At 44.0% G+C, this 25,264-nt stretch overlaps 2 protein-coding genes across 2 annotated transcripts in view; one reads left to right on the top strand and one right to left on the bottom strand.

Moving 5' to 3' along the window:
• Positions 1-69: 69 nt before the first annotated feature.
• Positions 70-18,479, bottom strand: LOC310799978 (uncharacterized protein). Its single transcript, XM_083662579.1, has 7 exons — positions 18,153-18,479; positions 15,597-15,771; positions 13,446-13,550; positions 12,338-12,447; positions 7,380-7,474; positions 7,053-7,182; positions 70-4,458 (listed from the first exon to the last, which is right to left on the bottom strand). The coding sequence occupies exons 2-7, from the start codon at positions 15,766-15,768 to the stop codon at positions 2,491-2,493; spliced, it is 2,580 nt and encodes an 859-aa protein (XP_083518705.1). The 5' UTR covers positions 15,769-15,771; positions 18,153-18,479; the 3' UTR covers positions 70-2,490.
• An 802-nt stretch (positions 18,480-19,281) lies between these two features.
• Positions 19,282-25,264, top strand: part of smg9 (SMG9 nonsense mediated mRNA decay factor) — a 56,473-nt gene continuing 50,490 nt past the window's right edge. The window contains exons 1-2 of the mRNA XM_083662565.1: positions 19,282-19,668; positions 21,985-22,056. Of these exons, the coding sequence (XP_083518691.1) occupies positions 19,525-19,668; positions 21,985-22,056 (216 nt within the window). The 5' untranslated portion in view covers positions 19,282-19,524. The remainder of the gene's footprint in view (positions 19,669-21,984; positions 22,057-25,264) is intronic.

Raw genomic sequence — 25,264 nt, 5'->3', positions numbered from 1 at the left:
AGGTATAGAGCCCGACCGATACTGGATTTTTGAGGCCGATGCCGATATTAGGGAGTAAAAAAATTCCGATATCGATATATCGGCCGATATTCTTATATTAAATATACACATTATATTACACAATGTTTTTGCAATGATCCCTCAAATATCAAACACTTGACAAAGATATGACTTGACATGACTTGAGATATGTAACGTAGGCAGGATATTTTACAGCTTATCAATCAACTTTATTGTCCAAATTGACATCAATGCAATGAAACTGTAAACTTAACTGGGGATTTAATAATTATAAATAACTAGAAATACAAAAACACAAATAGAACAAATATAAAATATAACTTGAGTTAAAGCCCCATTCAGTAAGTTTTCCACTGCGCCCTCTGCGTGCATTAGTATCGATAACGATATCGCCGTTCAAAGTCAACAAAACACAGCGCCAGAAAGCTCTATGTACATGTTGTGACATCGGGTACTCACCACGTGATGAAATAATAATCCATAGTTCCGTGAAACATCATTTTCGTAGCAAATCCGAATCGAGTTACTTCCTGGTTTCCAGGAATACAACGCTGCGGCTGTAGAGCGCATGCGCACATATTTTTCTTTTTTTCTTTTTTATTGCTACGGGACGTGGCAGACAAACTGCTTAGTCCCAGGGCTGGCCAATGGAGGGCGGTGTGGGATAAATAAAGGCGAGATTCTCCCTATTTCAAGTCAATCTACCATGTCCTAAGACTAAAAATATCAAAAATCTTACTGATTGGGGCTTTAAGAAAAAAGATCAAATATACACAACATGTTGTATATGAAAAAAATACAAAATAAAAAAATATCGGCATATCGGCCGATAATATCGGTGGACCGATATATCGGTCAGGCTCTAATCAGGTATCAATGGATTAATCCCTTCGCGCGGCCGGGTTAGCATCCGATCCGTGGTCCCTTGCCCCATGTCATCCCCTCGCGCTCTCCCCACCCCCCCTGTATGCCTACTGTACTATCTAATAAAGGCAAAAAAGGACCCAAAAATAACATTAAAAAAATATGGCTCCTACAGAAAAAAGAAGAATCAAAGTATGCAATTGTCCACCTGAATACCAAGAACTCTACATCTGGAGCATCACACATGAGCATAAACGTGATCAATTGAAACATTTGAATTACGATTGTTGTTCTGAAATGAAATAAATGGATAACCAAGATGCCTATTTGAAAAAGCCCAAGAAATTATTCCTTTGTGACTTAACCAGGTCTGACAAAGATGGTGAACCAAGAAGCACTTTGTGAGAAATATTGGCTAAAACTGGACAAGTCCTCAAATAAACTGGAGTGTTTCACCTTAAATCAATGCTGAAAAAAGGTTCCTAATGTGCATTTTTTTTCTAGTAAGTTGTGAAATGAACGTATTAGGTTTTTTATTCTAACCCCGTTTACTGTGTATGATTTGTTTGCACATGATTAAAACGCATTGTGAAGAAGTACCCAGGAGATGCTTCTAATTAAAAGCCTTTAATGAGTATAAACGTATGTGGATTTTGCTTTGCTCTTGTAACCTAGTAATACTATAAAATGGCAGTAATTACATGGCATGTGTAAAAGATCTCTGCTCTGGGGAATGATGCAACACCACAATAAAGCTACGTTCACACACGGCACCCAAGCCTTGCCTACGCCTTGCCTTTACCCACGCTTTTAAATAGACGTCCTTTTTAGTCAACGAGGCTGTGTACACAGGGCACCTCAGCGTGAACCCTGCGTGTACCCACACCTCGCCTGAGCTGCGCCGATTTTATCCTTTAGGCGTGAGTTCTATTTTCAAGCTGACTAGGCGCGCGAAGGCAGACTTCTTCTGTCAAGTCATGAAGGAAAAACGCGACAATATCCGTGGGAAATGGCAAAGTCAACTGAATTTCTAAATAAAATGGTGTTACTACAACAGTGTTGAGCAGAGAGAGAGAGAGAGAGATTGATGGGTGGCTATCACGTGGGGCTTTCTCCCCGTCGGTAAACAAATCTTCAGGAGAGAGAATAGCGACCGAAGAAGCAAGATGGACAATGAAAAGTGAATCCACTTAGTAAAACAGCATCCAGTTCTCTATGACAGCAGTCACCCAAGAAGGAGACCTGGTTATACATATCCAGCATCAATAGCACATTAAATATATCAGATTTATTTGACCTACCCATGATAATTCGGGACCACACGTGACAAAAAAAAAACACTCGGGAGAGAGGAGAGGCGCTTGTGACTCGGCTCAGGTTCAGCGTGGAATAGGCGTGCGGTGTGATCGCAAAAGCGTGTGATAGGTTCACGCGCAGCTCAAGGTATGTAGGCGTAGGCGTGGGTTGAGGCAAGGCGTAGGTGCCCTGTGTGAACGTAGCGTAAAGCCACACAAGCTGCACACAGTTTGTTATTGATACACAAAATGCAGGAAAGAAAGACTTGTTAACCATGAATACGTCCGACTGTGTCAATACTTTCATGTGTCATTTTGAGGGCTTCTTCCAGTCTTTAGCTTTTGTCGTGTTTTGAAGTTGGTGCCATATATACGCAGAAGGCCTTAAAAACAGTTGTCCACAATTGCAAGAAAAGGGCGAGGTGCACTTCGTCTTGCCTCTGTGTTTCCGAGAACATCCGGAAGAAGCAGAACGTGATTTCCTCGACTTGGCCTTCGTGTGCTCGGCGAAGAGTTTCGCTCCCGTGAACGTTCCTCCGCAGCCGACGCAGATGTAGCTGGTGGCCTCGGCGTGCTGCACGCAGTGGCGCAGGAGGTGCAGCCGGTGCTTGAACGCGCGGCCGCACGGGCAGCGGTGCGAGCGGCGGCCTCGGTGGAGGTAGCGGTGGCTGATGCCGAGGGAGGGCTGCCGTGACATGGCGCCACACTGCCTGCAGGGGTGAGGTGACTTGGAGCGCCAGCCTGCGTTCAGATGCTTGATATGGGCCAACTCCCGACTGTTGTTCTCAAACAGGGCCATGACGTTCAGCGGGGGCGTTACCGGAGACGCGGCGTGAGAGCCTATCAGGGGGCGCGTTACTGGAGACGCGGCGTGAGAGCCTATCAGGGGGCGCGTTACTGGAGACGCGGCGAGAGAGCCGACGGTACCCGGAGTTTTGTTGGCGGCACTGATGGGGACGGACGCCCACGTACGACGAAGTCCGGGGGGCAGGTTTGACCCCTGACCTAAGCTACTGTTGATCCCTGATTGGACAGCTAAGCTACTGTTGATCCCTGATTGGACAGCTGCGTTGGCAGCAGCCACAAATATATTCGGTAGGGGTCTGACAGGCGATAAAAGAGACTGGGCTGAAGTTATCATCTTCTTTGAGGAGATGATGAGCCGGCTTTGCGTGTTCTGCGTCGTGACGGTCACCTGTGGATTCGTGGCGGCGCTCTTCTGCAGGACGGCGGCCTGCGACGTCACAGTCGTCGTCGGCGCCTTCTGCTGGACAATCACAAACTTAGTAAGTCCCCCGTTTAATAGTTTGGATGTTAGGGGAACCAACCCTGGTGGGCGCGAAGGGGTCGATTGCACGACCGCGGGCATAAGCCCGGCGTAGTCGTGGTCAGCAAAACGCTGGACTGGACTAGTCCAGCGGACCACTGTGGTGGTGGTGGTGGCGGTAGGGATGCCTCGCGACACCTCTTTATCGGTCGGGTCAGACGGTACCTCGGTGCCGACCGGTGAACCGTGAGCTTTGGCGACGTGGATCGACAGACTCGTCTCGGTGGAAAAAAAGGCTTTGCACGTGTGACACGTTTTCGGCATGGACTCGGAGCAGAAGACTTGGGTGGTGTGGGCGATGGGCTCGCGGCTGTTGTGCTTCTGACAGTGGGTCTTGTAGCCGTGCCACTGAGAGAAGACCTGGCCGCAGACGTGACACGAGTACAGAAACATCTGGTGCTTGCGCAGGAACTCCCGAGTCGCAAAGTTCGCGTTGCACACCTGACACTGAAACATCTTCTTCAACTTTATTCTGGGAGGTGCGCCTTGACAGTGGAGCAGGTGGACCTTCACGTTCCTAAACGGCCCTCGACCGCACGCGGTACACATGGTCGTGCAGGGAAGGTTGTTGTATTTGAGAATAGAGGAGACGCCAACGGAAGACCCGGAACTGGAGTGCGAGCCGGAATCCGACGCCGCCTCATCCGGACAGAAGTCAGATTCAGAGTCCGAGCGTCCACCATTGTCACTTTGCTCCTCTACCTCCTCCTCTTCATCTCCGTGTACATCCGAGGGTCTTTCGCCCCCGTGATCGGCCAAATTCCTTTCCGTGTCACCTGAGCTTGCGTGAACATTTGTTTGATAGGGATTTTCAATCTCAACGTCTTCGAATTCATCTTTAATCTCGTCCCATGTATAATCTATGTGGTCCACGTACGTGTAGTCCTCATCTTGTAGGTTGTCTTCAGAGGGAGATAGTGGAGCCATTTCAGAGTCGGACAACTCGTAGACCTGCAAGATCATGGAGAGTGGAAAGGTTGATACAGATACCATGGCAAGCAGACACAAAACCACTCGGAAATCCTTCACTTCAGTGGCCTATTTTGGGATCGAAAAGGTGACTGTCACCCTATGCAGTCACCTAATTAGGGGTGGGGGGGGAATCGATAAACCATAGTATCGCGATATTTTGCCTGACGATATTGTATCGATATTTGGACGCCAAGTATCGATATTGCAACAACAACAATTTTTTATTTTTTGCAGGCCATGCCATGCCAGGTTACCGGGCTGCTATAAACTTTAGTTCCAAGGCCAGCAGTAAACAAAACGGTAGCATATTTTCATTTTGTTTTAACCGTAACAGCTTCATCATAACAGTCATTTACAAATTCCCCAGTTACTGAATGGGCTGCACAAGATGTTTTGTGCAAGTGAAGTGAAGTTGCATTGTTCAAAAACTACCTAAGTACAGTTAGTCCACACACACATCCAGTGAAGGTGGACTGTAAGTAGACTGTAACAAACAGTTCAGTTTGTCAGGTGCATGCAACCATGACATGACTTTATGAAAGTTGTTGGGTCTGTCTACTTGACAATGTTGCTGCAATAAAATGGTTGAAGTCAGATGTACAGACTGGAAAATTGTTCTTATAGAAACCAGATGTTGACAAAGTTTTCCTTTGGGGACATCTTTTGCAGTTGAAAAAGTAAGAAATCGCAATATATCGCAATATTCAATATATCGCGACATCGCAATATCGCAATACTATTAGGGGTGCACCGATCACGTTTTTTTGCCACCGATCACCGATTGCCTATGGGAAATATCTGCCCAACCGATCATCGACCGATCACCGATTACCGATTACCGATTACCGATTACCGATCACCGATATATAAACTCCTCAAAAAAAGTTTGGAAACGTTATTTCGGTCGATTATTTCTCCCCTTTAATAATACCAATTGGAATTGTATTTTATATCGTTGGAAAGCCTGATTAGTGATAGGGCTTTTTTTTTATAAAAAAAAAATATATATATATATATAATAATAATAATAATAATATAAAAAAATATCGGCAATCAGCCGATCGCATATTTGAGGTCAAAATCGGCCGATACAGATTGCTTGCCGATCGATCTGTGCACCCCTAAATACTATCGTATCGTGACTCAAGTATCGTATCGTGGGCATCTGGTGATTCCCACCTCTACACCTAATGGTGTAAACACTAAAAGGTGACTGTCACCTAATGGTGCAAACACACTAGATCTGAAAGCGGTGCCGTGCCTAAATTCAGCTCCAACAGGAGCCTGGCCAGTGGCCGTTCACACCAGAAGCGGTCTGTTTTGCTCTGCGCTGCTCACAACTTGCACTGACTTCTTGCCTGGCTGCACACAATTGCTTGTGCAAAAAATAAACCAGACTCGGAAACTATCGCTGCAGTACCGCGAGCCACCCGAGCCGTGACCGGCCTAATCTGTTAACAAGGGCGCGGAAATTAAACTGCCTGTGCGTCCAGATGCTTCAGCGTCCGGTGTGTTTACACCTTCAAGGTGACTAGTTTAGTGTTATTGTGTAAACCTAATAAAAACTACCACAGTTAACCAGCCAGCAGGCCCTCATATTTACATTTGAAGGATAACTTAACTTACATTAGTCTGAGTTTCGGCCACTTAAATTGTAAGTAATGTTATCCAATCTGCATGTGCTAGTACTATGTGACGTGACTTTGGGGTGCGTTCGTAGCGTTTCCACAACGTAACCGAGAGGAGCCTATTCAAAACTACCGGCGGCACCCATCTACTATAAATCACCTCATTCAATGGAAAGGAATTGCTTCAAAATGCCCGCATTCGATGGGGTGGAGTTGTAGTTTTTTGGCCCCTGCGGCTTATATAACGGTGCGGCTTATCTATGGATTTTTTCAGAAAAAAAAAAAAAAAAAACTGAATTCTCTCTTCTTTAGCACTCTTTCTAACTATAAATCCACTTCTGTTTTAATTTCCTCTCTTGCCCTCTTTTCACCACACCGCGGACACTGTGTGCACTGTAAAAAAAAACACAGGTGGTGTTATGTTGTTTTGTTGAAATGTTAATAAATGGGAGCTTCCTCAAACAGCCATCTCTTTCCCGACAATCCCCTCTGTGCACGAACCCTTACATATGGTAATTAAACGTTAAAACACAATAAAAAAACAAAAAACAAAAAAAAAACATTAAAACACCCGCGGCTTATAGTCCGGTGCGGCTTATATATGTAACAAACAGGCAATTTTGCTGCTGCGGCTTATACTCCGGTGCGGCTTATAGTACGGAAATTACGGTACTTGCAAAACCCCATTTAATGGATAGGATTCGGGGGTTGTACAGATTACTTGCAAAAACCTCATTTAATGGATAAGATTCTCCATTGGCTCCCCCTTTGGGGGGTCAGAGACCCGACCACCAAGGGATCTTAGGATCCTAGGACTCGAGCGCGCAACATGCCTAGTACATATATAATAATCAACTATATATCGCTTCCTTTTCTTCCTTTCTTTGACAATAAACCATTGATCAATGCCACTAAGAAACAATAAAACCCCCTGCTGCAGCTCACCTTGCCGTTGTTCTTAGGGGCGGTGAGGAACGTCAGGATCCGGTCAATCAGATCCAACTGGCTTCCCTTCTTCTGCAGGTCCAACACATAACAGATCCTCCTGAGTTTGGACGCCTTATACGACGGATTCCTGCACGCAAACACAAAGAAGATATTTGCCCTTTCTGCAATGTCTGCAATGCTTCAGGTTGTCTGCATTCACGATTCACATCTTCACCTCCTCAGTCGTCGTCCAACAGTCTTTCCTTCACATTCAGTGAGATGGAGAATTGCCTCCACAACTAGAGAAATGTAAGAAGCAAAACTGGTCTAAGATGAGAAACTCACTTGAGTAGTTTAGCTTTCTTCTTGCTGTAGGACTCACTGTCCACCCTGAAGGGAAAGCCGTTGAATAGACGCATGTTCCTCCTCATCGTGGCCATCTGACAATGGAGGGAAACCATGCATTGACTTAGAATAATGTTCACATTTAAAGTCCAACTGAACCCGTTCGTCACGTGCGTCGCAGTCCGTTTCAGACTGAAAACACAATTTGTCTGAGATGACAAGTTGAGAGGCGGGTCATAGTATCATGTCGATGATTTGATTTGACAATTCTGTCGACTGGCTTTGGCATTGGTCAATCATGGCGTGTTCCACCCCCAAATCGAGTGGGATTCAGCATGTTGTCGTGCTACGCGAGTGGGATCCGCGGAGTGCCAGGCAGCCAGCTGCTTCGTGCGGAGCGAGCGGACAATCCGATGCATGGGTGCTGCCCGCTCGCCTGAAATCTCCGAGGGCAGACCCCTGACAACCACGCTCTCAAGCGCGCGCCTTTTACGCTATTTCTGTAAATACGATATTCCTGGAATGCGCGTTTTAACGAGCCAGTTACATTTCTTTGCATTCTTAGAGATTATAGTTTTTGTTTTTTGTTCATGTTTCTAACAATTGGCCAAGTTAGTAGTTAGTTTATGGGATAGGAATTCTGCCAGATGACAGGCACTAGACGCCATTTTCTACTTCATTTGGAAGAGAAAATTATCCTGAAATGAAGATTTGATTGACAGCTGCATGTCGTGATATGATTGGTTGAAATGGGGTAGAAATTTGATAGTACTAGGTGACGTCAGCAAACTGTACATTACTGTTATCAATGAAATCTTGAAAAATGAACTTTTGATGTGAAAAAGTGTGAAAAACTAAAGGAATTAGATTTTTGTGATTTTTTTTGCATACATCAGCACTGCATACCCAGGTATTTGAACTACGGTAAAAGAAAAGAAAAGTCATTTTTGGGTTCAGCTCAACTTTAAACTATAAAACCATAAACTATAAAAGAGTGGTGTAACAGAAACCACACCTGTAGATTAAAGCTGCATTCAGTGATGTTTTTGTGTTCAAATAAGTGTTAAATGGCTCTATATTCTGACAGCAATCACTGAAATAGAGTGTTTGGTCAGTGACTTGAAACCCCCAACCTCCCACTGTCCTCTATCTCTCTCCTGTAGTCCTGCAGGCTGGGCGGACGTATCTCCGTAACCGTACGGTATTGGATAGTTTGAGGTAGGCACCAATTTTGATCCAATCAGAGAAAAGTTGACATTTTCTAAGAAACGGAAGGTCCAATCGCGATCCGTCTAAAGGACTATATGTATTTTTTCACCCTGAATCCAATGCCCCCATCCCTGAGTCTCTACGAGTTATGGTTGTGGAGATACATCTGCAAAGCCTGCAGGACTACAGGAGAGAGATAGAGGACAGCGGGGGGTTGGGGGTTTCAAGTCACTGACCAAACACTCTATTTCAGTGATTGCTGTCAGAATATAGTAGGGCTGTGGCGATTCACTTATCTCCCGATTCGATACTATCACGATTCTTGGGTGCCGATTCGATTTATATTGCGATTCTTAAGTATTGCGATTCTACGATTATTGCGATTCGATATTACGATTTATTGCGATTTTTTTCTTTTCTTTTTTCAGTTTGTTTGCTTTTTACACTAGATTAGAACATGGGAAAAGTTTAATCATACACTAGAGACTGTATATTATATCATGAGTAGGGCTGGGCGATATAGTTAAAAACAGGGGCGGACTGGGATCATAATTCAGGCCGGGCATTAGATACCAAGCAGGCCAGGCCGATATGGGCCGACGCGCGTGAAATTTGGGCCGTTTGAAGCCCAATTTGGGCCGTTTGAAGCCAGATTTGGGCCGTTTGAAGTCCAATTTTACAATGAGATGCACCCACTTTAACCCTGAAGTGTAATTATTACTTCAGACTAACTAATAAAGTAATAAAACCACTAGTAAACCAGTAGGCGGTGCCTGGCCTGCTGTTCAGTGAGTGGCCTGACTGCAAGCACCCAAAAAAAAAAAAATTGCGATTATCGATTCTGGAATAAAAGATCGATTCAAAAAATCGTGAAATTAAAAATCGCGATACTTAGGTGAATCGATTTTTTCCCCCACCCCTAGAATATAGAGCCATTTAACACTTATTTGAACACAAAAACATCGCTGAATGCAGCTTTAATTGTTGATGGAAATTATGTCTAGCTGTGTTAAGCAAAGCAGATATGATGCAGGCCGGCGTGGTAGGATACAAACTATAATAGTACCCTGTAACTGCTGTTACAGGGTGAAAGCACCCTGTAACCACTAAATACTAGATTTCAGATATTTTAATAATTGTTTTATCCGAACCCTATGACACACGCACGCATTATTTCATCCCAGAAATACAAAACTGGAGATGCTTGACGCTGCACCTGCGCAGGTAGTCTGCAGCGGTCAGAAAGCAGGATCAGATTTATACATGCACCAGTATCCGGATTTCTTTTGGAGTACTCCAGCAGCAAGCGTAATAATCAGGTTTCTGAAAAGCGGGAAAAGGGCATAATCCACGTTTCTGAAATCAGGATTATGTTTACAAGTGCAAACACAAAAATGGGATACTTCAAAAGCCCATAAATCATAACCGGGGATACTCGTCGCGTCCATGTAAACGCAGTAACGCACTGTCGCCACACCGCCCGTTCATTAATAAGAAGAGAGCACTTCATCAAAGTGATGCTTCGCGACTCCGATCGCAAGTGTTTGAGGCAATTTACACCTGCCGCTAACATGCGTTTTCTGTGATCAGATTGCAATCAGATTGTGTTTTATCACTTGAAAGTGCAGGTGTAAACACCCCCAAAACGCATTGAAGAAGGATTGCAATCTGATCGGCCAAACCACCTCCGGAGGTGGTCAGGGATGCATTGTGTACACATTGAACACAAGTGTAAATGCAATGTGTCCTCTCAATCTGGATACAGCAACTTTATGCGGATTGAGAGGACAACCATTTCTGCAATCTGATGGCAGAAAATGCATGTTAACTTAACGCCAGGTGTAAATGGAATCAGGCTGAAGTGATAAAATACAATCTGATTGCAATCTGATGTCAGAAAATGCATGTTAACGCCAGGTGTAAATGGCTTCTTTGTGTTGTGATTCTGCAGTGCGTGCGCTCTGTGAAATTCTACACCAGTGTCATTTGCATACTTAACAGTGACTGCTTTCTATTGCAGAAGAAAAGCCCTCACTCACAGGGAGAGGTTTTCTTCTGCAATTCACCTCATGTAGCCACGCCCATTTGACCCGGTCGTGTGGTCGTGTGACGACTTCCGGCAAAAAAAAAAAAAAAAAAGAAAATGGCTGGCTGCTCCAATATCATCTAACTCTGAATTAACTCATAATTTAGCCAATTGTATGTAACATACCAAATAAAAGCAAACGGCAATGTCTAAGAATGCAACGCCATGTAACTGGCTCGTTAAGTCTCGCATTCCAGGGAATTACGTTAACGTCTGCGGGTCTTATAGACGTAAATGGCTCGAGCTGCTGCTCGGAGGAGAGAAAACCATCTGAAGCTTTCTTTGTTGGAGTCCAGGTATGTTTTACAAGAAAGTGCTCGTCATTGTGGACGATAACGTTATCTGACCTGGCTAACAGTGGATACTCCGCTTGCTTGCTGTGTACCGAGCTCAAAGTAGTAGGCTACGTTCTTTGTTTTACCCGCTGCACTGTCCTGCACAAAAACAACTCTCTTCTTCATGACGTTCTTTCAAATTTGGCACCGTGACCGCCGGAAGTGTTAACACGACCCGGAAGAATTTGGCCCACCCCCGGGTCTGAACATAAGGTGAATAGAAAGCAGAGAGAGAGAGAGAGAGGAGCAGAGATGTAGGCTCGGGCCACATTGAATTGATTGTCAGAATTGATTGGCGGGTCTGATTAAAAGCTGTGGAGGGCCGTGTCTGGCTGGTTATTAATGACAAAATATGCTTTACAGTTTTAAGTCCAAAGTTAACCCCTCACCAGACAGAGACTCAGACCCCGTTCAGATCTGGTATTTAAAGTCGAGGTGAACCTGTTTCGTCACGTGCATCTGAGTCCGTTTCAGACTGAAAACAAATTGAGAGGCGGTGTCATATACGGTGTCGATGATTTGATTTGACAATTCTGCCGACTGGCTTTGGCATCGGCCAATCCTGGCGTGTTCCACCCCCAAATCGGGTGGGATTCAGCATGTTGTCGTGCAACGCGAGTGGGATCCGCGGAGTACCAGACAGCCAGCTGCTTCGTGCGGAGCGAGCGGACAATCCGATGCATGGGTGCTGCCCGCCCGCCTGGAATCTCCGAGAGACGACCCCTGACAGCCAGGGAGGCTGTCAGGCTCGGAGGCGCCATTATCGTTATAAATGTAAATAATATTCCTGGAATGTGTGTTTTAAACTCTGCCAGATGACAGGCACTAGGCGCCATTTTCCCCTTCATTTGGAAGAGAAAATGATCCTGAAATGAAGATTTGATTGACAGCTGCATGTCGTGATATGATTGGTTGAAATGGGGTGGAAATTTGATAGTACTAGGTGATGTCAGCAAACTGTACATTACTGTTATCAATGAAATCTTGAAAAATTAACTTTTGATGTGAAAAAGTGTGAAAAAGTAAGGAAATTTGATTTTTGTGATTTTTTTTGGCATACATTATTAAATAGGTGCACTGCATACCCAGGTATTTGAACTAAAAGAAAAGAAAAGTCATTTTTGGGTTCAGCTCGACTTTAAACGGCCCAGTTCTGATCTTTGGCGCTCTGAGCCTCCGTTTAGGGCAAACGCCTTGAGGCTCAGCACAATAAGGGCAGTGTGGATAACAGGTGCAAACGAAGTTTGAATCCATACAAAACGGCCTAATGTAGACATGGCCTTATAACATCACTCTCCAGGTGTGCTCAGCTCTCCAGGTGTGCTTACCTGCCCCGGCCTGTCGAACAGGATGCTGTGCAGAGGCTTCAGATCTGCCGGCTCCATCTTCCCAATGAGGTGGTTGGTGCGAGGAATGTCTCCTAGTTTATCTCCTCGACCTGGACAGGGTTCAAAATAAACTTTTTTTTTTTTTACAATAGCACTTGCACTTTTGGCTATAGACCTTATTCGATTGACATCACTCACGTACTGGCACGCCCACCGCCGCCATATTGTCGACATAGCGCTGCAGCTCTCAAGTCACAGTCTATGTGAGAGCAGCGTTTATAGGAAGCTAGCCGCCGTTAGCGTTACCTGTATCGTTCCAATTGTGTTCGGATGGTGACCTGCGTTAGGCACGGCTGTAGTAATGACAGCAATAAAGTCCCCGTGGTTTGTTTCTATCTCTACCGTCCACAGACGTGAAGGGAGCGAGGCGGAGGATACGTCAGCAGCACAGGAGATGTGTGGATAGTTAGTTGAGACAGGTGAAACTTTCTGACAGCTCCTCACAGCAAAGTCTGTTCACCTCGTTTTTTCTTTTGTTTATTATTACAGGCATTAACGGCAGCATACAAACAACAACTCTGGGTTTTTTATTGCTGTCATCACTATCGCTATTTTGTAATGGAACAGAAATGACAATAAGGCCGTTACTATAGTTGTCAGCTGCAGGACGGTATGTCAACAATATGGTGCTGTCCGGGGTTAGCGAATAAGGTCTCTACCGGCAGTTTAATAATGCTTTCTTTTTTCTGTTTACAGCATTCACACTTTTATAATTATAAATAATAATATTCAGCATTTTTGCACTTTGGCCTTGGTATCATACATTACAATTGCTGTGGCTTTTTATTGTTATTGTGAATGTGTTCATGGTACAGATTTTATTGATATCGTTTTTTCTTGTTTTACGTTGCACTTTGAATTTCATTGTATGCTCGCCTACAATGACAATAAAGTTATCTTATCTTCAGCTCATTCAGAACGCTGCAGCCCGTCTGGTATTCAACCAACCCAAATTCTCTCATGTCACATGAATATGTGATCTCCATACACATTTTACATATTTATTTTAGACCAGCAACATGTTTCTTCAAGGTGTCAGAGATCTTACCATCTTCGATCTTCAGCTTCTCCTTTGGCTTCGGCGCATGGATTTGGAACCGATCGATTGTTTTCTTTGTCCGCTTTGGCTTTCCCTCTAGTATTTCCCCTACACCTGCCAGGACAGAAGTATGACAGAAAGAACATGAAGAACAGACTGAGATATACACTATGTAATAACACACTACTCCAGAACGCACATGTCTCCATACACTGCATCCACAACATGAGATCTCTGCCAAACACACGACTCCATAACGCACATGTCTCTCACTGTGTGTTCCCGATGCATTCTGACACATTCAGGCGATAACGTGGGGTGGCAATGTGCCAAAAAAAAGTGAGCGCTTGCCTTTGTTACATCGCCCAAGAGCCGCCAGTCAAAAATAGTGGTCGCACCTGTGGATGATTTTACAAGTGACATTCAAGTCATATCTGACTAGTTTTCGATTTATTTATCCCCACAAAAGTTATGTCTCGATATAGGCTGATGCAACTCTTGCATTTTCACATAGCCTACAAGACAGACAGGTCGGGAGGAAAATAAACCATTCAAGCCGTTTGCAGCACTTGAGGAAACTGTTGAGTTTGCTCGTTTAATTCGTTGATATAAGCGATTGCCCGAACGATGAATTATTAATTAATAGGCTACGTGAACGTTAGCGGGTACTTTAGCCTATGGAGTAGGCTATAGTAGTAGGCTAATGAAGAGGATAAACAAGACACGCACATCCAAAAAACCCACTGGGTTGGGTGCTGGATCAAAATACCTGACAGTGAAAGAAGAAGTGATTTATTTCAGCGTGACGTTTCGAGCCACACAGGCTCTTCCTCAAACACTTTCACCGTGAGTTTGCTCGTTTAATTCGTTGATATAAGCGATTGCCCGAACTATTAATTAATTAATAGGCTACTGAACGTTAGCGGGTACTTTAGCCTATGGAGTAGGCTATCATCTCCTTGTTGCATTTTTAAACTGGCAGATGGGGGAGAAAGAAAGGATTAAACTTTTACTTGTTTACTCGCGTAATTTGGCTCTCTTCCAAATAATCCAGCCACGTAACTAACGCTACGCCCATACATGAAAATAATGATCACAGGGACATTAATGGTTTGTAAAGTGCCATTTAACCACCCGCCCACTCAAACATACATGATCTGGAACATGAGCTGCCTGTGTTAAACAACAGCCGTTTTTCCAATAATGCGGATCCTATACTAGGGTCTCAGATGGTCATGATCCGCACTCGCGGGAGTGCGCATAAGGCAGCTAATTCTTTCTAAACATGCAGGCCGACCGGCTAGCAGCTGGTTATAATCTGGATTTCACTGCATGTTTAGAAGGGGCTATAGTGAGACTGTGAGGCATTGATTTAGTTTGACAGTTAATGAGAGTTGATTTGAGTTCAACTGTGCACCAGTGATGTCATTTGTGGATGAATGATGGTTGGTTATATTTGGACAAAAGATCAGTTTAAGTAGAATTATTCGTAGAAGATTAAAGTCGAGAAGTTTGCACTTGGTTTTTCTTTTGCTGTTATTTATTCGTATTGAAACTGTCATTTACTGTTGATTATAGTTGATGTTTTATTTATTTATTGTTCACTCTAAGTTTTTAGCTCTTTCTGCAACTGCTGCGCCTGTTGCTTAATGCACTTTTTATACTCTTTTTTTTTTAAGTTTTGTTGTGATGCTTTTAAATGTCCATTTTATTCTCTTCTTTTCTTTTCTTTTCCTGTCAACCATTTTATGTGAAGCACTTTGAATTGCCTCTGTGTATGAAATGTGCTATACAAATAAACTTGACTTGAGCCCACTTGCCCTGATGAAGCCTCTTTGGAAACGCGTTGGTATCCCCGTCTAGAATAAAGGATTTTTAATATTATTCAGAGTGCCTCGGATGTCCTTCTCTGCTCCATTCAATACCTGGGGAACTTCCTGCAACCACACTGGACAGCTACCTCTTTTTTATCTTATAAACTTGACTTGACTTGACTTTCTTTGCGTTTGCAATGGAAAAAAAATATATTTTTTGTTTTTTTTCGCTAAAAAAAGAAATAATCAAAGTATTGGATCAGGCACCGGTAGAGTTTTAAAAGTACTACTGTCTAGTTTTAGCACCGGTATCGGTGCTAAAATATGAAATGATACCCCTCCCTACCACCGCTGATGCTGCTTTTCTTGGGACTGGGCCGCTCTTCCTCCGCCTCCTCCTTCAGTTCCCCCACATCTTCCTCTGACAACAGAGTGCGCTCCTCTTCCTCTGACACCAGAGGGCGCTCCAACCATTCCAGTTCACTCATATCTGCGCCGCCAGGTCTGTCTGTCAACATATTCTGTATGGAGAAAGAGGAACACATACGCAGCAGTTTAATTATAATAGCATCACTTTGTCCTGACCTGTGTGCCATTAATTCCTGTGTGGAGAGAAAGATGGGCCAAAGTCCATTCAAAAACCTGGAAGATTAATCTTGCCTTGCACAACATACCTAGTAGGACATAACTTAAGACCTTATATTACGTAGAGCATAAGATGATATTCGGCAGATTATATTGTGATATTCAAGATGATCGTCAATAGGCCGAAGCCTAATGCACACTACATTGTGGTGGAGGAAGAGTGTGGAAATAAGAGGTGAAACATATCTAAAGGTTCAAATTGTATTGAAGTCCTGCTTGGTGTATTAAAGGGATACACCACTTTTTGGGAAGTTTAGCTCATTTGCCACATCCCCCCCACATAACCAAGATACACCATGCCTTACCGGCACTGTCCGCTCAGTTCACAGTGAGCTACAGTCGTGAAGTTAGTAATTATCACCATAGAATGGAGGCTAATGGTACAGCTGTTAAAAATCTGCCAAAACACACATCTCACGGCGCCAAAATACATGTTGTGCTTCAGGTACTCACCACACGATGAAATATTAATCCAAAATGCACATAATCTATCTTTTTGGAAGGAAAAGAGGTCGGCGGCCATGTTTGGAAAGTAGTGCCGGCTACCTCTTTTCCTTCCAAAAAAGACCAATTATGTGCATTTTGGATTCATATTTCATCATGTGGTGAGTACCACAGGATGGCACTGCGAGACTAGATGCAGGTGGTACAACGAAGAAGACCAGTCTGACTCTGAAGTTGTCATGTTCTGAGAGGAGGACATAATTGGGGGGGCCGGCTGTGTGTATTACTCTGCGTCGTGACAAGTCACCTGTGGATTTGTGGCGCTCTTCTGCAGGACCACCTGAGTGACAGTTAGGTGGCTTCTGCTGGAGAATCAATGTTTAATAGTTTGAATGTCTGTGGAAACCGAGCCTGGGCGCGAAGAGGACAGGGATGTAAAGGAAGGGCTAGATGGTACGATTGCAGACACAGGGCCAGCAAAGGATGTGGTCACAGGTGTGCACACACATACACTGTGCATCATGTGCATTCTTCAGGTGTGTGGAGTGACGTCTTGCGCCGGAAAGTCACCTCGCAGATTAAGTAATCAATTACAATTAATCGTATTTTCATCGTCATCGCAATATGAACATGCGCAATAAACACATCGCAAAGACTGCCTGAAACGCAATGAATCACAAAAGTGGTTTTATTTACATGCGTCATGCATTCCCACTCAGCATCTGATCATTTTGTCTTGTGTTGTAAATCCAGCGTACACCCTTCCCTTGTGCCAAAGCCCAAATACGCTGTGTGTAGTTTTAGCTAGAGTCAGTGTGTATTTAATTTCTCTATTCAGTGGGCATAGGCGTTTGGGGTCTATGTTAGCATTATTAAAGCAGAAAGACATAGGAACTGTATAGCTAATATGCATACTTTAATATTTGTTTATTTATCGCAAGTCGTATCGTCATTGCTATATTGAACAATGTTATCGCACATCGCAGATTTTCCTCATATCGTGCAGGCCTAGTGGCAGGTGGCCTGGACATCGTGGCTTTTGTAATGTGACATCAATCTGTCTAATGTCCTTGAATCTCTTTCCACACTCCCAACATTTCTCCGCCTGGTCTGCACCAACAGCCGGCCTGTGTGTCTGCTGATAGATACCAGTCTTCATCACTGCTCCAGTCTTACTCCAGGACATACTGTAGAGCTGAACTTGGCTCCTAAAGGATTGACAGCATGACGTATCCATAGTATTCGCATGATGTCACATGCATTTTCCTACCAATACAGCGTTTTACAATACACACACAGCATCATCACATGGCCATCTTGGCCGGAAAATAAGAGTTTTAATTGTAATAAATTAACAGCCGATTAATCCAATCAAATGAAAAACACAGCCAATATTTGTATTGTACTGTAAAATGCCATGTTGGTAGGAAATGCATGTATGTGCCATCATGATTGTGGTGTGTAATGTTATTGTTTGGCATGTGACCTGCTGTCGATGACGTCACAGGCGTTATTGTTTGGCGTGTGCGCTGTCGATGACGTCACAGGCGCGGCGCAGTATCAGTTCCGGGGTCAAGATGTGACCTGTCGGCTAACAGAAGCTACACAACACCCCCAAACTTGTTACACGTGACATGTATGTAGCTGTCACTGACTATGTGGTACAAGCCTGCCGGTTATAAAGTAAAGCACGTTCGAGTCTAACTCAAAGTGGTCATCATTGTATGTAAGAGAACCCAACTCAACAATGATAATAGCATGGATAACGTTATGTTGTTTAGCACACACACCTCACAAAACAGACGTACGTTACCTATACTTGAAATGAAGAGAGCTCCACTTGGCATACACCCGACCACCAATCAGCACTGGTCAGTCTGCCAAATGTTAAAGCTGGTTCGCACTTCTGGTTCCCCCGCCCCAACGTGTATTTTCGTGGACGAAGAAGACAGGTGAGCCACTAACAAACAGTCAGAAGACTCAGGAGACTTTCACTTTCACCAGCTCAGGGAAACTTGACTCTATCCACAACACGACCTAACATTTAGGTCAAACACTGCTGCGGAGCGACGTACGGTGATACAATGTGTGGATTGAGCCAAACGGTGATGTAGTCCGACCCAGTTACTTATAAGAAACAAAAACAAAAACTATCATCGATTATAGCTGTAATCACTGAGCCTATAGGATAAATCAGCCTGTCTCTAATCGATATTCATCTCTGACGCGTGTTTAGATGTAAATAACGTTCTTAACACGGGACAATTTGAAGACAGACATGTTATTAATGGCGCCTCCTCATTGCTATTGCTAATGCTATGCTATCGAATATCCTGTTGTAGCCGGAAGAGGCGGGGTTATGAGGCCTCATATGAGGCATACAATTCCCAGAATGCATCAGAGACTGTTTCTCGCAACTTTCATCATGTTAAAAATGGCTATTTAGTCAGTAGTGATTTAACTAACAGATGTAAAGCAATGTCAATTTATGAATGGCATCAAAATGATTTTCAAATTATGCAGGTTTAGAAGAAGAAAAATAAACTGTAAGGCCTTTGAAGGCGTCTTGGATAATGCGTTATTTTTTATGGTTACTTGTCTAGAGAGCGGCAGGTTTATTCATTTATTATTGTGTGAAGAACGTGTGTGAACCAGTTTAAGCAATCTCTGCTTTAATAAGTGAGATCTCAGGCCCGGAACTACAAACTTCATTATGATGTTTCTTAGCGAGATCATTTGGCAGACGAACGCGGTGCGTTTGATTGTTACAATCTGAATGCCCGGTTGGGTGGAGTTCCTTCCAGCGCGCTAATATTCGTAACCCAAAACTCCCAAGCGGGTACCGTCGTATTGCAAAACATGCGCTTCCTGAGGGAAAGTGTATGCTATCGTTATTTACGTTTATTGACAAGTGAGTCTTCGGGAAGCAGACTGAACACGCAGTTACCTACAGTAGCATCACCGCTGAGAACAAATCTCTCGCTTCGGTAACGTTAACATTTAGCATTACGACATTAACGTTGACGTTAGCTCGCTACATCACTGGACCGACTAATGTAGCTAATGCTAGCTTTCTGTTGACGTTAGCTCGCTACATCACTGGACCGACTAATGTAGCTAATGCTAGCTTTCTAGCTAATGCCATCAGTTGTCGTGTTTTAGTGTGATCTTAGGTGAGCATCGGCATGTCGGAGTCCGGCCACAGTCAGCCCGGGATGTACGGACAGGGCCGCAGGAGGAGGCGCCGCCGGGGAGAGAGGGAAGCAGGTCCTCCGGGGCAAAACCTCTCCGGTCCCAGCCGCGATCGGGACTACCCCAGAGAGCGCAGGGTAATGCATGTTTGAGTGTTTGTTTTGCTTTTACAGGGTGTACTTGCATAAAGATAGACTTACTGTAGTCTCGTCTTAATTAAATGTGACTTTTAGTCAAACTTGCTATAGACACTAAACGAGGGATCAGCCGAGCAGCATTTTGGTAAACAAACCGCGTCACTGGGTGGCAACGGCAATAGAGACAGTCCGCATGCCTGGGAACGCCCATACAGGCTCTAGGAACGCTCACAATAGACGCTGCGTTAGCTGGCTCAGCCTGGCTGGGGGCGTGGTCAGGGTGGGGTAAAAACCCCCGTTCTATCCATTCAGCAAAGTTAGAATTTAGCTGATAGCCCAGCCCAGGCAGACACGATCGGGGATTTAACCACCCCAGTAAACGCACATCAGAGCAGAGGTCTTGTGTTCTGCTCTAGAACCCCCAAACATGTAGTTTAGAGCCGCAGCACCGTCTTTTGGTGATTGAGTCCATGAGATATATCGGCAGTTTTACCCCACTCGCGCGCCAGACGTTTAACATTTTGTGGGCGTTCCCAGACATGCGGACTGTCTCTATGGAACCCTATGGAGCCCAAGTGGCGCGAGGCGTGAGTGTCTGCTCTCGCCGGCTTGACTCTGTTTACATTATAAAAAACTGTGACAGTTCACACAACTTTAACACGACATGCATATCTTATACATCAAACTCTTGTGCTAATTCTGCTCTCACTCAGAATGTCAAAATATAAGCGATGTGATGTATAGTTTTTGAGATATGAACGTTTGATTGGCACAACTCATACTATTAACTGCCGTGGTGGGGTTCAGCATTTCTGGGTGGCAAGTGACGTCACGCTGATTCGTCCTATAGCCAGTTAACTCTGTTTACATTTTAAAAACTGCGACAGTTCACACAACCTTAACACGACATCCATATAGTATACATTAAACTCTTGAGCTACTTCTGCTCTCACTCAGAATGTCAAAATATAAACGATGTATAGTTTTTTAGATATTAATGTTTGTTTGACACAACTCATACTATTAACTGCCCCGGGGTTCCGCATTTCTGGGTGGCAAGTGACGTCACGCTGATTGGGGCGGCTGTGGCTCAGGAGGTAGAGCGCGTCGTCCACCAACCAGAAGGTCGGTGGTTCGATCCCCGGCTCCTCCAGTCCACATGTCGAAGTGTCCTTGGGCAAGACACTGACCCCCAAATTGCTCCCGATGGTGTGCGTGGCAGCTGGCCGCCTTCGGTGTGTGAATGGGTGAATGTAGGCACATTGTAAAGCACTTTGGATAAAAGCGCTATATAAATGCAGTCCATTTACCATTTACCATTTGATTCGTCCTATAGAGAGGCAAAGTGACCGCCTACTTCCTGCTTCAGCACTGTACCAGAGATTTTCATCCGCCATTTATTTTCCCATACACATTTTGTAAAATGCTTATAAAAAGAGCTTTACTGGTTCAAACCAAACGGTACATATATATTTAGAAACAGGAGAGATCGCATCACATTTCACTGGGACCAAAACGTTAAGAAAATGCGGGTTTAAAGGAAAAACAAATTCGATCTTGTTTTTTTAAAGTTTTGGTCCGAGTGAAATGTTCTATGGTCTCTCCCGATTATAGCGTTAGCTGAACCGTTTGGGTCGACGAAGTACAACTATTTTAGAAGCATTTTACGAAATGTCTATGGGAAAATAAATGGCGGATAAAAATCTCTGGTACAGTGCTGAAGCAGGAAGTGACGTTCACTTTGCCTCTGTATATGTAGGCTACCTGTTCCTACTTCTTGATTGTTGTGTAAACAGTCTTTACCCTAGTAGTCCAACCCAGTGGTGTAGTCTACGTGATACGCAGGTATACAGCATATACACACTGCGAAATGACTCAGATTTGCGTATGTGCACTGGGAAATGCGCTATGATACGTATCGTTTTCACTTTCCATTCATAAAATTCACCCTGTGTTACCCTACGTTCACACAGGGCAGCCAAGCCTTGCCTTTACCCACGCTTTTAAATAGGCGTCCTTTCTAGTCAATGAGGCTGTGTACGCAGGGCGCCTCAACGTGAACCTTGCGTGTACCCACGCCTCGCTTGAGCTGTGCCGATTTTATCGTTTAGGCGTGAGTTCTATTTTCAAGCCGACTAGGCGCTTGAAGGCAGACTTTTTCTGTCAAGGAAAAACGCGACAGAGTCAGTATACCCTCTGAAAAAAGGTAGACTACACCACTGGTCCAACCTGAGAATGACCAGTTTTAGGCTTAGACTAGCCTTAAAATAGCTGCATGCCATTGGAATCGTGACTCACAGTTCTTCCTTGTTTCAGGATGGGAGTGAGGATCCTCCAGCACTCCTTCAGAAGACTCCCATTATACTGGCGAAGCCCCCTGGAGAAAGGGTATGTAGGCCAGTGCTGCCAGGTGGTTAATGTTGAATTATCATACCTGAGGATCCTGCTCTCCAGGAGTACTTTAAATGAGTCCAGAGAGATCAATTGCTCCAGCTTTAGAGTGACTGTCCTGGAGCCTATTCCACTTGTTAGGGGCGTAAAATGAAAAAGCAGTATTTCCTTGTTCGGATCTCATCCGTGGAGGTGAGACCGTGAGCGTGTACAGTAACTGGTGTTAAAGTCGAGCTGAACCCAAAAATGACTTTCCTTTTCTTTTAGTTCAAATACCTGGGTATGCAGTGCACCTATTTAATAATGTATGCAAAAAAAAAATCACAAAAATCAAAAATCTAATTTCTTTAGTTTTTCACACTTTTTCACATCAAAAGTTCATTTTTCAAGATTTCATTGATAACAGTAATGTACAGTTTGCTGACGTCACCTAGTACTATCAAATTTCTACCCCATTTCAACCAATCATATCAAGACATGCAGCTGTCAATCAAATGTTCATTTCAGGATAATTTTCTCTTCCAAATGAAGTAGAAAATGGCGCCTAGTGCCTGTCATCTGGCAGAATTCCTATCCCATAAACTAACTACTAACTTGGCCAATTGTTAGAAACATGAACAAACTAGAACGACCGCAACGCGGACTTATGCCTCCGCCATTAGTTCATTCTTGAGTCCAAATCGCCATTTGAGGCAAATTGGAAGAAATTCCATCAAGACATTCCTGAGATATCGCGTTAACAAGCTTGAAAATGGCAATCGAGAGGTCACAGTGACCTTGACCTTTGATAACCAAAATGGAATCAGTTCATCCTTGCTTCCAAGTGGATGTTTGAGCCAAATCAGAAGAAATTCTATCAAGCCATTCTTGACATATTGCGTTAACCAACTTGGGAATGGTGTTTGTGAGGTCACAGTGACCTTGAAGTTTGACCACCAAAATGTAATCGGTTCATCCTTGAGGCCATCCTTGAGGCAAATTTGATGAAATTCCGTCAAGGCATTCCTGAGATATGGCGTTAACAAGCTTGAAAATGGTGTTGGAGAGGTCACAGTGACCTTGACCTTTGATCACCAAAATGTAATCCATTCATCCTTGCGCCCAAGTCGACGTTTGAGCCAAATTGGCAGAAATTCCATCAAGCCGTTCTTGAAATATCGCTTTAACGAACTTGCGAATGGCATTCGTGAGGTCACAGTGACCTTGACCTTTCACCACGAAAATCAAATCAGTTCATCCTTGAGTCCAAGTCGATGTTTGAGGCAAATTTGATGAAATTCCGTCAAGGCATTTGTGAGATATCGCGTTAACAAGCTGGAAAATGGCGTTTGAGAGGTCACAGTGACCTTGACCTTTGACCACCAAAATCGAATCAGTTCATCCTTGAGTCCAAGTCGATGTTTGAGATAAGTTTGATTAAATTCCGTCAAGGCATTCCTGAGATATCGCGTTAACAAGCTTGAAAATGCGTTCGAGAGCTCACCTTGACCTTTGACCTTTGACCACCAAAATCTAATCAGATCATCCTTGAGTGTAAGTCGATGTTTGAGGCAAATTTGATGAAATTCCGTCAAGGCATTCGTGAGATATCGCGTTAACAAGCTGGAAAATGGCGTTTGAGAGGTCACAGTGACCTTGACCTTTGTCCACCAAAATCTAATCAGATCATCCTTGAGTCTAAGTCGATGTTTGAGGCAAATTTGATGAAATTCCGTCAAGGTGTTCCTCAGATATCGCGTTAACAAACATCGTACGGACGTACGTACGGACTAATGAGGGTTTCCAAATTCCAATCATGGAAGTTGGAAACCCTCATGAGTGTTTTGCTTGCACCTGTGTTTACCCTGCCTTTTAGGGCTATGAGATTAAGCCCCGCCCCCACCCTCAGCACATCACCTCAAATATCAAGCGAGGCCCAACCAACCAATAACCTGCACCCCCAGTCTAGCATGCAATACAAACAACAGAAGTCTGTGGAGTCTCAATCAAGAGATACAAATATAAAATAAAACAAAGGCCCATATCCTGCGTATTGTGGTGCAGCAGTGCAGCAGGGCACTGGAGCCAGATGCAAGACGAGGAAGAGGAAGTGAGGGGCCAGCTGGCATATATTTCAGCTAAAAACAGGGTGTAAATGATGTCTTTCCCTGTCAACTCAGCATCTCAGGGCTTGTGGAGACTTGGATTATGCCAGCTGAGCAGTATGGACGCATTTTATGTATTTTTTCTGTTGTTTTTTTTGGCTTGTTTTTTTTTCTTCTCCAAACTGGCACGGCGCTGTAGTACACTGACTGTCGGCAAGCACCGCATATATAACCCCACATCAAAAACCCCAAACTATCCCTTTAAATTGGAAAAGCTGACAGACATGGTATTTTTTATTTATTTATTATAAATCATTATTAAAACATTTTCACCTGATAATGTTCACATAAATCACTCCAATAATGCTTAAAAAAATTGCACTCCAGGGTGTGTGCGTGTGTGTGTCTGTGTTAGGGATGTCGAAAATCATAATTTTTCTTGACCGACAACCGACACTCATTAGCCGACAACTGTCGGTTAACCGAGAAGATTAAAATGCGCTATTTTACTGTCTGTGCCCCATTAAACCTTAGGCCTACCAAATGCTTGATTTTTTTTCAGTAGAAAGCGTTTATTTTTACATCTACAAGCAGAAAAAAACACATTAACAAAACGAGAAGACAAGTTAAATCCTCCAGCCATCTAAACAAAAACATTCCTCGGATAGGCTATGAGGAGCTGCACGCATTTGCAGAAGGGGGAAATACGGAGGGAAAAAACCCATACTCACGCTCACAATTCTTAAATGAATTATCTTACTGCATGTGTCGTAAATAGTCTAATAAAACCAGCAGAAACTAATTTTAAAAGCTCAGAACGAAACGTGTCGCTAATTGAACGAATTTCCACTTTGAATAGCACATCAAGACACCGCCCCAAGCCTTCACGCTGCAGGGCGCACTGACGAAGCGCTTATTGCTCTCTCCTTCTGACATTCTCACTAATTCAACAGTGGTTTACCTGCTTTTGAGATGTGCAAAAAAATAGTTTGCTTCTCTCTCCACGCTTCTCCCTCTCTCTCTTTATCTGCGACGAGGGCTGTATGCTCTCTGTGTGTCCGGCTGCACGACATGACGACGAGTGCAGCAAGTCCGCACGCTGACAGCTGTCAGCATTGCGG

This window comes from Poromitra crassiceps (assembly GCF_964638095.1).
Source record: "Poromitra crassiceps genome assembly, chromosome: 29".
NCBI classification, from domain to species: Eukaryota; Metazoa; Chordata; class Actinopteri; order Beryciformes; family Melamphaidae; genus Poromitra; species Poromitra crassiceps.
Note: the sequence above shows the minus strand (reverse complement) of the source record. Positions and strands in the feature narration are given on the sequence as shown.